The 14,510-nt window shown below is 45.3% G+C and overlaps 1 protein-coding gene across 4 annotated transcripts in view; it reads left to right on the top strand.

Moving 5' to 3' along the window:
• npas3 (neuronal PAS domain protein 3) overlaps positions 1-9,047 on the top strand; it is a 236,134-nt gene extending 227,087 nt beyond the window's left edge. For 3 of the 4 annotated variants that reach the window (XM_076977899.1, XM_076977898.1, XM_076977901.1), the window contains exons 10-12: positions 2,864-3,011; positions 3,668-3,783; positions 5,148-9,047. In XM_076977899.1, the coding sequence (XP_076834014.1) occupies positions 2,864-3,011; positions 3,668-3,783; positions 5,148-6,604 (1,721 nt within the window). In that variant the 3' untranslated portion in view covers positions 6,605-9,047. The remainder of the gene's footprint in view (positions 1-2,863; positions 3,012-3,667; positions 3,784-5,147) is intronic. The other variant, XM_076977900.1, reaches the window with a different exon arrangement.
• Positions 9,048-14,510: the final 5,463 nt, after the last annotated feature.

Here is a 14,510-nt window from a genome sequence, read left to right as displayed (position 1 = left end):
TACACCTGTATGTCTGTCTGTAGAACACATTTACCCACACCTGTCTGTCTGTCTGTAGAACACATTTACCCACACCTGTCTGTCTCTGTCTATAGAACACATTTACTCACACCTGTCTCTGTCTATAGAACACATTTACCCACACCTGTCTCTGTCTATAGAACACATTTACTCACACCTGTCTGTCTCTGTCTATAGAACACATTTACTTACACCTGTCTGTCTCTGTCTATAGAACACATTTACTCACACCAGTCTCTGTCTATAGAACACATTTACCCACACCTGTCTCTGTCTATAGAACACATTTACTCACACCTGTCTGTCTCTGTCTATAGAACACATTTACTCACACCAGTCTGTCTATAGAACACATTTACCCACACCTGTCTCTGTCTATAGAACACATTTACTCACACCTGTCTGTCTCTGTCTATAGAACACATTTACCCACACCTGTCTCTGTCTATAGAACACATTTACCCACACCTGTCTCTGTCTATAGAACACATTTACTCACACCTGTCTCTGTCTATAGAACACATTTACTCACACCTGTCTGTCTCTGTCTATAGAACACATTTACCCACACCTGTCTCTGTCTATAGAACACATTTACTCACACCTGTCTGTCTCTGTCTATAGAACACATTTACCCACACCTGTCTCTGTCTATAGAACACATTTACCCACACCTGTCTCTGTCTATAGAACACATTTACCCACACCTGTCTCTGTCTATAGAACACATTTACCCACACCTGTCTCTGTCTATAGAACACATTTACTCACACCTGTCTGTCTCTGCCTAAAGGGCATTAGCATGTAGCCGTTTCTCTGGCTCAGGGAGGTTAGGTCACCCCCATGTGCCATTCAGAGTGCAGCACCAAGCACAACATTTCAGCTCCACAGAGTCCTGTGTTCAGTCCAGTGGGCGGAGCTTGCAGGGAAGGCTCTTCTCCCCATGCCTTCCCTCCCTCATTCATAAAGAGCTTGTCTTTACGATAATACCCCAATGGACTGCAAGGACTTTTCCATAAAGCAATTTCACGGGTGTAAATTACTTACTTTTATATGACGGTGACTCCCCCTACTTCTCCCTCCGCCTGTAGGGGCCACGCTGGGTAAAGGGTATCTGAAAGGTAGCTGCTATTATGGAAAGGATCCAAGTGATTAAACAGAACTGAAGGACAGGGGCCCGGCACAGAGAGGGAGAGCAAGGCACAGAGAGAGAGAGAGTGTGATGGGGGAGAGAGAGCCCATCCTGCAGGCTAGCCTGAGGCTTCAGGAGAGAACAGCCAGATTAAAGATGCCGAATTCCTTTTAATGCCTCCAAAGGCTGCCATTGACTCTAGATATATATATATATATATATATATATATATATATATATATATATATATATATATATATAGAGAGAGAGAGAGAGAGAGAGAGAGAGAGAGAGAGAAAGAAAGAGAAAGAGCAAAGGGTCAGTTTCATTACCACTAAATCAATAGTGCAAACAGGTCCTGATTGATTTAATGGCAGTGTAAGTGAAAGGGGTTAAAATTTAAGGCCCACATGCCTGTGCATGGCAGTGGTGACTAACTGGGTGGAGGCAAAAGAGAGGTGGAGCAGGGGTGGGGCAGAGGCAGGGTTAAGGTAGGGCAGGGTGGGGCAGAGGCAGGGTTAAGGTAGGGCAGGGTGGGGCAGAGGCAGGGTTAAGGTAGGGCTGGGTGGGGCAGAGGCAGGGTTAAGGTAGGGCTGGGTGGGGCAGAGGCAGGGTTAAGGTACGGCTGGGTGGGGCAGAGGCAGGGTTAAGGTATGGCTGGGTGGGGTTATGGTGGGGCAGGGACATGCTTAATGTGGGGGAGGGGCAGGGCCAAGGTAGGGGAGGGGCGGGACGGGGGCAAAGATGCAAATGCTTTGTTTTGTTTTTGTATTTTCATTGTTTATTTTGCAGTTTGCTGATGCTAATGTAGATACAAACGACCTCATTAGGTTAAAATAACAGAATAAAATCAACAATCTGGACACAATCACTTTTAAATGGACATTTTTCACCTTTTACTATAAGCAGCTTCTAAAAACCTGATGTTAATCTGTCTAATTACACTTTTAACTCATTTGTAACTTGTGGTTGAAGAGGTCTGTTCGGTTCTGTTGACTGAAATGAACTGCAGGCGAGTTGGACTGCTCTGAGACGGCTGTGTGGGCTTCAGTATTCTGTACCACACTGTGTTTGGTGTGGAGATGGTGAAGGTTAAAGCAAGGGCAAGGCCACTGGCTCTGGGCTAAAGTCAGAAAAACAACATATTTTGTCTCAGTTTTCTTATTTGTTCATTTAACATTTACTGTAAAAGAAGGCAGTCATTGAGCTGAAGTCAATTATTATAGTGCTGGTATGGCTTATTAAACAATGTTATTAGTCCTTAATAGTTTTAATTACTGGTCTTATTTTTGTATAAATTATACTCAAGGAACTCTTTTTTTGTGGTTGTAATTAAACTAAGAATATAAATTCACAGCTTCTCCCTAATTCAGACTATTTCAGCTTTACAGAGAATTGATTAATGCAAATACATATTGGTTGAGATAACCATTTAGCACTTAATTTAGCCAAATTTATTGCAGCCAACCACCACAGTCTTTACTTGAGCCTGCTTGAGCCAAGGACACAGCATTGAAGGCACTGCAAGCAGTCACAGCGCCCTCTGCTGGTCCTGTGACAGTACTGTGCTCTTATCTGTGAGGAAACGATAAAAGCTATATAGCCAACCTTAATACTCTGAGATTCTTGGCTACTGTTATTTTCAAACCTCTAAATATTGTAAATAACTGAAGGAGGTGTTGTTAATGTGCAGTTGATGTCTCTGTACAGTGATGAATAAGGGCCAGTGTGTGACCAAATACTACCGCTGGATCCAAAAGAGTGGAGGTTATATCTGGATCCAGTCCAGCGCCACCATCGCCATCAACGCCAAGAACGCCAATGAGAAGAATATCATCTGGGTGAACTATGTGCTTAGGTAAACAGGGGCTCTATCACACACACACACACACACACACACACACACACGCACACACACGGCGGCTCTTTTAGATGAATACACATGCACAGAGGGTTCTTTTTCACAAACACACACACACACACACACACACACACACACACAGGGGCTCTTTTAGATGAACACACATGCACAGAGGGTTCTTTTTCACAAACACACACACACACACACACACACACACATACACACACACACAGGGGCTCTTTCATTTGCGTGTTATGTCAAATTACTGGGACGCTTATTTGTTCAATACCCATAAGAAAGGTAGATTTCTCATTTGCGACTGTGAGGCAGTATCAGCCAAACAGAGAGATCTCCCTAAGCCTTCGTTTAATCCTCCAACCCCCACTCCCCCACCCCTTCACACACACACACACACACACACACACACACACGCAGCAGGGGCAAGTGGCACCTCGGAGCAGGATCATTAGAGGAGGGTGGGCTTCAGGGAGCGCTGGATCAATCAGGATGTTTGAGATGTTCACGAGTGGTGAGAGCACGCTTCCCGCTCCTCCCAGCTGCTCCACTAGCACTGTTAATGACTTACTTGTCTCTTTTCCTCTCTCACTCTCTTTCTCTCTCTCTCTCTTTGTCTCTCTGCCTTTGGTGGCCAGTAATCCAGAATACAAAGACACGCCCATGGACATCGCACAGCTTCCGAACCTGCCGGAGAAGACATCGGAGTCCTCAGAAACATCAGACTCGGAATCTGACTCAAAGGAAAACTCTGGTAGTATTCGGCTGCTAACCCCTTCTCTCCCCCTCTATTACCCCCCTACACTCACACAGGTCCTACAGGCAGACCACACTATATACATGAACTGCAGACAGAACCACATGCAGTGCAATTATCTCAAACACAAAAAGAGCTGAAGCCTTTGTCTGTAAGGTCAAGGCTTGAGAAGCTGTGATGTCGTGCAGGTTTGCATCTGTACATCTTCTACATCATCTACATCTTCTCTTTGCTCCTCCTGTTTCGGGACGATACCAAACAATGACACTTGCTAAACCTTGTTCATTTAAAAAAATCTGCATTGCAGCAGATGAGTAAGATTCCAGAGGAATCAGGCACAGGAAGTTGGTGAGGCTGACTCGCAGAAAAGTCTGACACCTGAGTCTGATACCTGAGTCTGACACCTGAGTCTGACCTGCCCTCTGGCCACAAAGGTTATGTTCCCTGTCAGCCACAGCTGGACTGCACTGGGCTGCACTTTCTCCATTTCTCCATTCTTTCTCTCTCTCTCTCTCTCCCTCTCTCTCTCTCTCTCTCTCTCCCTCTCTCTCTCCCTCTCCCTCTCTCTATCCCTCTCCCTCTCCCTCTCCCTAACTCATGCACCCTCAATCTCTTAACAGTGTCTTTCTGTTACTACTAATGTAACCAAAACACTGATCAGGGTGTGTACCAGATCCATGAGAAAAAAGACACAGATGAAAACTGAAGATAAAAGCTATTACTTTGGGGGATAATTAATCCTCTTGTAACAGTAATGGAGGTGACATGTTTTCAATAAGTCAGCGTTGGATAACAATCTAGTCATTTGTAAACTTGTGTGTACTACTGTGGTTACACGTGGACCAGGGAACCTGACCTAAATTAGATGTAAAGCAATTTGCACAACTCCCTTGTCTATATTGGAGTCAGATGATTAGTCACCTAGTGATGACTGCAACTTCTGCTAAAAGTACTGCACCACAGATCTGACAGCCTGCGTGTCCCAACTATATCACACCATCTGCAAATATAACATCTGTGATGGCTTCCTCCCTCATCAACAGATCTATAACCATCTGCATCTGCACCGTATCATTTAAAAACAAATTACCCTATCAATATCCAAATGGAAATTTTCATGATAATGTTTAAATGTATGCCAAAAAGTTTAAGAATTTAATATCTTGTATTGTTTCGGAAAACTGCTGAATTCAAACCCACTTCATGTATATTTGCACCCAGATTGCACACAACGTGTGTATCGTGTGTGTATTGTGTGTGTGTGTGTGTGTGTGTGTGTGTTTATATACCATAACACAAAGCAGATCAACTGTAGGTGGTCTTAATCCCTGCCCCTCCCCCGTCTCCCTCTTCTCTTCCAGAAGACAACGACAACTCCAAGTCAGACGGAAAGGGGAATCAGTCCTCAGAGAACAGTGAGGATCCGGAGTCGGACAGTAAGAAGCCCGCGGGCCGGCCGTCGGAGCAGGAGATGAGGAGGCAGGAGGAGGGGGACAGCTCCTCCAACGCAGAGAGCCAGGACAGCGACGACAGCCTGGAGCCCTCCGACTGTGAGCTGAAGGAGGAGCGCCTCACCCAGCTGGGCGGCCTGCACATCAAGGTGGAGCGCTACGGCGACGGGGACCCGGCCGAGCTCCGGGCGTCGCCCTCGTCTTCCTCCGAGGAGGAAGAGGAGGATGATGACGACGAGGAAGAGGACGAGGAAGAGGAAGGAGGCATGAAGGACTGCAACAGCGTAGGGGAGCCGAGTGGCCCGGCGGCCAGCAAGCACCAGAAGAGGAAGAAAAGAAGGAAAAAGCAGAAGTGGGAGGTGGGGCATCAGCGGCTGCGACTGTCTCCCCCGGCAACCGTGGCCACCCCCAGCCCGGGCAGCATGGAGCCCCCGCTGAGCGAGCAGCCGCCCCTGCTGCCCCCCCCTTCGCCCACCAGCGCCTCGGTGCTCAAGATCAAAACGGAGATGGCCGAGCCCATCAACTTCGACAACGACAGCAGCATCTGGAACTACCCGCCCAACCGGGAGATCTCTCGCAACGAGTCCCCGTACAGCATGACGAAGCCCCCAGCCCCCCACGACACCTTCCCCTCCCCCCAGTCTGCCAGCCTGCAGGTCGCCATCCCAGACTCCGTCCTGACTCCTCCCGGCACAGAGGGCGGGGCAGCTGGCAGGAAGCCCAGCTTCCCCAACAATAGCAACAGTAGTAGCAGCAACAGCATCCAAACCTCAGCCTCCGGGCCCGCCTCCGGCCCCGCCTCCGCCAGCCTGGCCCCGCACTCCAATTCGTCCACGTCCGACCCGCTCTCCCCGCCTCTCTCGGCCTCGCCGCGGGACAAGCAGCAGGCCACGCCCACCTCACAAGGGCCCCTCCTCTACAGCAGCGACCTGGAGGCGCTCCAGCGGCTGCAGGCGGGGAACATGGTGCTTCCCCTGGTGCACCGGGTCACGGGCACGCTCGCGGCCACCAGCACCGCCACCCCGCGCGTCTACACCACCGGCACCATCCGCTACGCCCCCGCAGACGTCACCCTGGCCATGCAGGGCAACCTGCTGCCCAACACGCACGCCGCCGTCAACTTTGTGGACGTGAACGGGCCCGGGTTCGGCATCGACCCCAAGACGCCCATGGAGATGCTGTACCATCACGTGCACCGGCTCAACATGTCCGGCCCGTTCGGGGGCGCGGTCAGTGGGGCGGGGCTCACGCAGATGCCCGCCTCCAATGTCTTCACCACGGCAGAGGGACTCTTCTCCACGCTTCCATTCCCAGTCTATAGCAACGGCATCCACACGACGCAGGCTCTAGAGCGCAAGGAGGATTGAACCAAACCACCGAGACCATATTACTGTGTTCGACTTCAACTGTGTTCAAATGAATCTGTAGAGGCATAAGACTGTGTTTCAAGTTGAGGGGGATGAGATGGAATGTTCTAGCACTTTGAATTTCAAGCAATTGAGCTTGTGTAACTGAAATGAATGGTTTCTCTTCTTGTGTCGTTCTTTCTCTCTTTTCTCCTGCGTCCTCTTCTTCCTTGTCCTCTCTATTCTTTCTCTGGTTGTCAGTGACATTTTCTCAAACTAAACAGGCTCTTCTCCGTGTCCGTGAGTTTCCGTTGACCACAGAGAAGTCACGGCGTTGTGGCGGCTGGGTTCTCTGTGGTGAAGCTAGGTGTACTTTTATGACTTAAAGGCAATTCTAAAAGGAGATTGACATGAAAAGAAACTGTTCTCATTTTTATCAATATCTTGATGTGATCAAGTTTGACGTTGACAAAAGGGTGTTGCCCTGACGACTTCACTGAAAGGGTTTAGGGTTCTTTCTTAATGAGGGAAGAGTATTTTAGAAATAAGGCTTTTTCTTCGTTTTTTTATAGCTCAGATTTAACTTACAAATCATGCATTTAAGAAAATAAGCAATTTAGCCGGGTATTGACCTGTGAACAGAATGTCACTACAAACTCCCAGGACTTTGGAACAGGTCAGTGTGAGATTCCTCCAGTTCCATCTTTTTCCAGATCCATGGTGCTATCATCAACTCATCCTCCCTCAGCTGGCTGATGTAGGTACTGTTCCAGAGCTCAGCACGAGTGACAACCTGAGAGATTTTCTACTGAAAAATCAAACCTCTAACAGACACGTTTATTTTTCCCTGGGTTCATCCCCTGCAGGAAGTGGTGAAGGCGCTTAAGGTGGCTCAATCTGATTGGGCCAGAGAGTGGTGAAGGCACTTAAGTTGGCTTGATCTGATTGGGCCAGGAAAGGCATCTGGAGCAAGCCGATTCTGTTTCTACCTTTTAAGTGAATCACTTTTTTTCTCTCAGTGTAACTGAGGCTAATTTTTTGCATCATAAACTTGAAAATGAATGTGAAACTCTAACAGGCTTTGGTCAGAGTTTTTTTTTCACTCCCTCTTGTCATTGGAAGCCTGGTAACTTTTACCACCAATATCACAAAATCAGTTTACCTATATCCTTCATGAACTCTGAAAACCACATATCAAGGAGATTGTAATAAGGACATGCATTTTCAATCAAAAATGTGTTTTGAAAAATCACATTCCTAATTTTTTCCCACTGTTGCCAAAAAAATACTGTCACAGTTTGATGTTAAAAAACACTGTGAATTATCATTTGAAAAAAAAGAAAGAATATAGTAATAAAATAGAAGAAAAATGCTCATCTTTTGGCAGCCGTCCATCACGTCATCTATTACCAAGCGTGATAACCGTAACAATGTGTACAATGTGTAAGTGTCATTGGCTGTCCCTCTCCATAGCGATTTCAGTGTGTGTTACTATATGCAGTATATACCGAGCTGACGTAGCCGTTTCGTCCTTTGTCCTCTCTGTGCTAGTGTGGGCTAGGGCAGGGAAACCCCGGTTGCCCCTCCCCCTCCCCCTCCAGTCTTAGTGAATCCGTGGAGGTTAGTGGGTTTTGTGTGGTGGCCTTCCAATGTAGAGTCACCTTTATTGCTGCTTACTTTCTGTCTGTGTTCCTTTTATGTTCCTGCGGTTGCTTTGCTGTCGTGTAGTCTACAGACCTCTCTCTCTTTCTCTCTCTCTCTCTCTCGCTGTCTCTCTCTCTCTCTCTCTCTCTCTCTCTCTCTCTCTCTCTCTCAGAGATAAAAGACTCTTAACTAGCTCAAAGGTTTAAGGAGCCATTTTTTGCCACTGAGGAATTCTGGGATTGCTGTTTCCAGCTCAAAACTGATGGGGATTAAAACTGAAGTAGCATTTAGACCTAAAGTCTAAACTGGAACCTCAAAAGCCCAAGTTGAGAAACATTCCCAGAGTCCCTTGAGCTTCTCACGTGCATTGGGTGTATTTCATTGGTTTCCACCAACCTGTTGACTTCAAGGACCCTGCAACTCACAGGTAATCAAATAAAACAATGATCATGGCAGTATTTCAGGACAATAAATGATTTTAAAGATTTCTAAAGAGATGACAAAAATTTCGCACTATAAAATCTATTTTTATAGGTGTTTTGGAAATGCATGTTTACTAAGTTGATCGTTTGGTTTTACTCGGTTTCGTTAGGTCCAGCAGCTTTGGTAGAGTTCAGTGTTTTTTAGTCTGTCCTGCAGTGAGGAAGGGAAGCCTCGTGTCTTTATACTGAATCGGGCAACTCCCGAAAATCAGGAAACTCCTGTCTGTGGTTTCTGTGCAGATGTGATGTTACTCAAACCCAGGTCACTATATTGGTGTTTTTAAAAATGCTAGTGAGCTTGCTGTTAGGGGCAGTTGCAGGAGAGCTTGGTGTCACTGTTGGAGGTTTAGTGGGGGGTGGGGGGGGGGGGGGGGCAGCTCAGAAACAGACACTGTGGACCAGGAAATACACCCATATGTTACAAGCAGACCAGCCGGGCGAGCTGTCTCAATGTTTCTGTGTTGTGTCAAAATGAGTGCTGGTGATTTAATCTTAAACTAATCTCAGCTGCTGTCAGATAAATAGTGTTTAAAATTACAATATGAAAAATCACTTCATTACCTGTGAAAACTGTGTCTGTGTTTTTAACTATTTCTTGTACAATTATACAGATTCTTTTATGAGGAACTTGGTGCCAAGTAGCTAAATACGGGAGAAAGAGGTTCTCTTAGTATCCGTGTTAACAGTGTTATAAACTCTAAATACAACAAATTAAAATATTAAAAAGAGAAAACTATGGTACATTTTTATTTTGCTTTTCTTTGTTTTGTTTTTTAAGTTGTGTTTATTTTTTATTTTTTCCAAAAAAAGAGAAACGTTACTAACTGAAGCTAACTGAGTGCCTGGCTTATTTTTTTGAAAAACATCTTTTTTTTTTCATTTACCATGAATAATGCTGCAATTCAGAAATGTACATACTTCATTTTCCAACAGGGTTCTTTTATACTTTTGTAGGTTTTCATCAGTTTAAGCAGACATGTCATACATGGTTGTCTTTCTGTAACACGGTTTTTTACCATCTTACAGGTGTCATTTTCATAATAAACTTCTCTTGGATTCGTTACAAATTGGCATCATTTATTTTCCATTCAGTTCATCTCCAGTAAACACCACACATCACTGATTTTGCTTTTATTTCTGTCCTCGTTTATTTTCTTTATGTTCTTTTTTCTAGACTCTTGTTTTCTTATGACACAAGCAGGTCAACGTGTGAGTTTATCGTGTCACTCATCGTTGGTTTCACAACTCGTGAGGGAACTGAGCCCCACACACCGCAGTTGCACCACATGCAACCACTGCTCTCTCCCCCGCAGTAGGCTGCCCTCTCCCTCCCTGGGTGCGGGGCTGTTGTTTCTGCCCCCCTCCCTCCCTGGGTGCGGGGCAGTTCTTTCTGCCCCCCTCCCTCCCTCCCTGGGTGCGGGGCAGTTCTTTCTGCCCCCCTCCCTCCCTGGGTGCGGGGCAGTTCTTTCTGCCCCCCTCCCTCCCTGGGTGCGGGGCTGTCATGCTGTTCTATGCCTGTGCCGCGTTGGCAGGGGTCCAGTATATTTGCGTTCTGTTGAACAGGAGCTCACGGGTATATTTGATGCTCTCTCGTACCTCGTAGTATCTTCACTGGGTTTTCAGTTAGCTGGTAAAGCAGACTGTGCCCTCCGTGTCATCTGCTATACTGATCTCACTGTAACTCCAACAGAGACACTGAATAAACGGGGAAAACCAACGTCTCCTTAGAAGTGTTTCATTTCTGCATGCGTTCCACTGCGGTTCAGAGAGATGGAGGCAGGCATGTCGCTTACCGCGCCACCGTGATTCAGACGCGGCAGGGAGAGAGAACTCAGCTGCCGCGCTCCACAACACGCAGCCCTGCCTTTCAAAGCAGCGTGAGACTCTCGCTCTTCCTCACCCTCTTCCTCCTCTCCATCGTCTCTCTCCTACTTCCTCAACCCCGACTGCAGGCACTGAGGGGAGGTCACAGCCAAAGCCCAGTGAAAAACTCCAGCCAACTTTAAATATTTCACGCAATTTTAAATGAAGGCCATGAATGATAGATCACAGGAGAAAGAGGCAGAGAAGAAGGCTAGACCTGAAACCTCCCTAATGACCACGGGCTGTCCATCTCCCCATACCGTCCTTATTGGGAATCATAGTGTGAATTCATAGAGCATCTCATTAGGTCTGTACGTATCAGGTACACAGCACCTGGAGAATACGAGAGAGGCTTCACTCTCACCAACTCATAGCTCTTACAATTACTACACCTTTACAAATTTTAGTTTTACATAGTGCTCCTGTTTAAACATATGAGTTTGTCAACTGTACATAACGGGTATTGCCTTTATAATACCAAAATAAATAAGGATAAAGAAGCAATGGTTTAAGCAAAATATGGAAAAATTGCAATTTTTATAGACTGTTTATCTGATAAATGTAAAAAATATATATATAAATTTTAGGAAATTATTGCTTGAATAGTTCTTGTGTTAATGTGCCATGTCATATTATTATATTATTTCACTACAGTCCCTTTACTTCATTCTATTCTTTAAAATAGAAATGTTAGATGTGTTAGATCAGTCGAGCAGATTAAGCACTAAACACATTACAGTTTGAATCCATTCAGGAAATCAGAGTTATTAAAAGAGTACATAATCCCTGAAGCAGAAATAGATAACGAATTTATTTTTTAATACTGAAGTTAAGGTGACTAGACCCAGGAAACGCTTTGAACTAAGAAACTTGTGCCGCCGAGCATATGATTTCTTTCCATTTCCCGAGATGAGGAGTCTGTGCTATTTACTGTGTGACAAGAGTGACATCTAGTGGGCGCATGAGATATTGCTCTACTCTGAATTTGTATGGCTTAGTAAAACCATGATTTTGTCTCATGTTACAAGGTAAAGAATTGCGAGCTCCACGTCTGTGCTAGTAAACATCATAACGAGCTCACAGCTCATACTTCCACTGCTTTGCAATCTTCTATAAACAGCACAACAGATTCACTCGTGTCTGGATCTTCGCGTTCCTACAGATTCCATACAGCCGTACTTTTTTAAAACTTGTGCTTTTGCATTGATTATCTTTTACTATTTTGGATAGGTTAACTGCGATTGTGTATACTGCTATTTCAGCAGCAAAAATTCTAGTTAAAATCGGTTAATTAAAATGACCACTAGAGGGGGTGCTTTAGCAATAAATACATTCTTGCGGAGCTCCGTCATAATAGGTGAGACTTATACATGTATGCGTGATGGTAAATAAAATATGTAAAATAACAATAAATCTCGAAATTCCCTATAATTGTCAGCCATCTTCGGTGATTACCAGAATTACCAGTAATTCTTACTTACCATACGCATTCCACGATTTAGCTGTTGTTGTTCCTGGTCACTGCTGAAAGTAAATCACTGCATCCCCAAATATCCTAATAACCGCGGTTTCTAACCCAGTGAACACAGTTGTGGTAGTCGGCACTGTTGCTTTTCCTCTTCAGTGGAGAACAGTTCAGCTGCTCCCTGCGCTTCCTCGGGGTCAGCTCCATTCACAACACGACGTCTGACGCTGTCCGTCCAGTCCAGTTTGGTCCAATACTGTCCCCATCGGGTCTAATTACATAGTTCACCGCTCATTAAAAAAGCGGGACACAAATCCTGTATCCAAGGTTGACATTGAGCTCTGCTTTACTACAGGACTGCCAATCATTCAAGAGAATATAGCTAACATTCTTTATGTAACACTAAGGAACAAACAGGATGGGCCCTCCGATGACTCCTTTATTTGTATTCTGTCTTTTTGGCCTTTGGCCCTCTACAAAAATGTCTCTTTGGTCACCCAAGGTCTGGACTCCCCTGCATTGACAGCCGTCGTGTCCATAAAGCACCATTATGCACCAACTAGGTGACTTCACTGCTTCAGCTATATAACGCTAAGAACAGAATGAACTAGTTGACATGTGAAGGGAACACGACCTTGGTCAAGAACCCAATGGCCAATCCCAGAGACACAGCTGCCACCACCCCTTTAATTTCCATATGTCCAAATGCACTGGATACACTACACTTTCAATCCCAAATCAAAACATAATTAACAACATGTGTGAATACAATTTGCATGAATACAGAAAGCAAAGAAAAAGGAATATTGGACTGTTTAAGAACAACAGTGCCAGCAAAATAATTATGCATAAACTGAAGTGTGTTTGAGATTTCACTAATTTCACCAATATTTAGCAGCATTCTCTCTGAGAACTGCTTCACATCTGTGTTGCATAGAGTCGACCACCTTTTCTAGCCTCTGAACACGTATTCCAGTGCAGGATGATTGGACTACATTACACAATGTTTATGGATTTTCCCTCAAATTACCTCACTCAATTACTTGTCTGTAATGAGATGTTCACTTACTCGTGCGTTTTGAGTCATTGTGGTGTTGAAACTCCCATTTTAAGACCATTTCTTCTTCGGCATAAGGCAACATGATCTCAAGTATTCTGATCTATTCAAACAGATCCTTGGTCCTTTGTACGCAAGAGCAACGTCACCATATCATGATTTTTGCACCACCATGTTTTACCAACTTTACAACGTACTGTAGCTTGAATTCAGTGCTCAGGGGACATCTGACCTACGGACACTAGACTCAAACAATTTTGCTTTCAACAGTCCACAAAATGTTGCAGCATTTCTCTGTGAGCCAGTCAGAATATGCTTTGGTAAATTTGACCGTCTTTTTGCAACAATGGGACTTTACAAGGAGTTCTGGCAGGCAGCTTTCCTTCACGTAATCGTCTTCTGATTGTTGTAGGACATCACGCACATGATCGTTGGATCGTTGGTTTGCCACGTTCACAGCAGTTCCGCTTCCTTCCGCGTCTTTCAGATTTCGGTTGCCACTTCAAAGCATCACTGAGACAATCTTAGCTGAGCAACCTGTAATTTGCTGCACTTCTGTGTGGTTTTCCCTCACCAATGAACGTCTGGAACGATCCATTTTCCCCAAGTGTTTCAAAAGGAAATGCACTAGAACCAACGTGGGCAGGACTGGCCACCCTCCTACCTTAAATGGGAACCAACACGTACACCTGCTATTCCACAGAATGAATGACTTCACCTGTTGAACTCCTCACTGCTCTAATTTAGAACACGCCCCTTTCAATTAATGAATCACAGACTCAGAACAAGCAGCATGCGTGTCTTAATTGTTGGGTCTTTTTTTATTACTCTACTACGAGACAAGATACAGTGCTACACTGTACCTAGAATATGAACACAATGAATCAGACACAAGTGTGACACTGTACCTAGAATATGAACACAATGAATCAGACACAAGTGTGACACTGTACCTAGAATGTGAACACAATGAATCAGAGACAGGCATGCACAATATGTGGCCCAGTGCAAAGACGAACAGGGCAGTTGTGCAACAGAGACAAAAGGGTCGGTTGCGTGACAGAGTTGTTGTGCATCAGAGATGAACAGGACATTTGGGTGACAGAGATCAACAAGACAGTTGTGCAGCACAGGGCAAATGAGCCCTTTAGTTTAGAGAAGGAGTTTAACCAGCTAAAGGGCCAGATCTCAGATGGACAGGCAGAGAGAGGTTAGACTATTGAACAGTACGGGTGCTTCAACTGCAACTGCTTAGAGTCGGGAATGAGCAGAAGAAATGGTCCTTCATTTGAGCGCGCTCTGTACAGACACGGCCAAAGCAGTTACTCACCAGCGCAGATAAGGCAACACTCCTCTGTAACGCTCTTCACACACGAGGTGTGAGAGTTTCAGACCCCAAGTGGCCGATCCATGTCT

This window comes from Brachyhypopomus gauderio, chromosome 17, assembly GCF_052324685.1.
Source record: "Brachyhypopomus gauderio isolate BG-103 chromosome 17, BGAUD_0.2, whole genome shotgun sequence".
Classification (NCBI taxonomy): Eukaryota; Metazoa; Chordata; class Actinopteri; order Gymnotiformes; family Hypopomidae; genus Brachyhypopomus; species Brachyhypopomus gauderio.
Note: the sequence above shows the minus strand (reverse complement) of the source record. Positions and strands in the feature narration are given on the sequence as shown.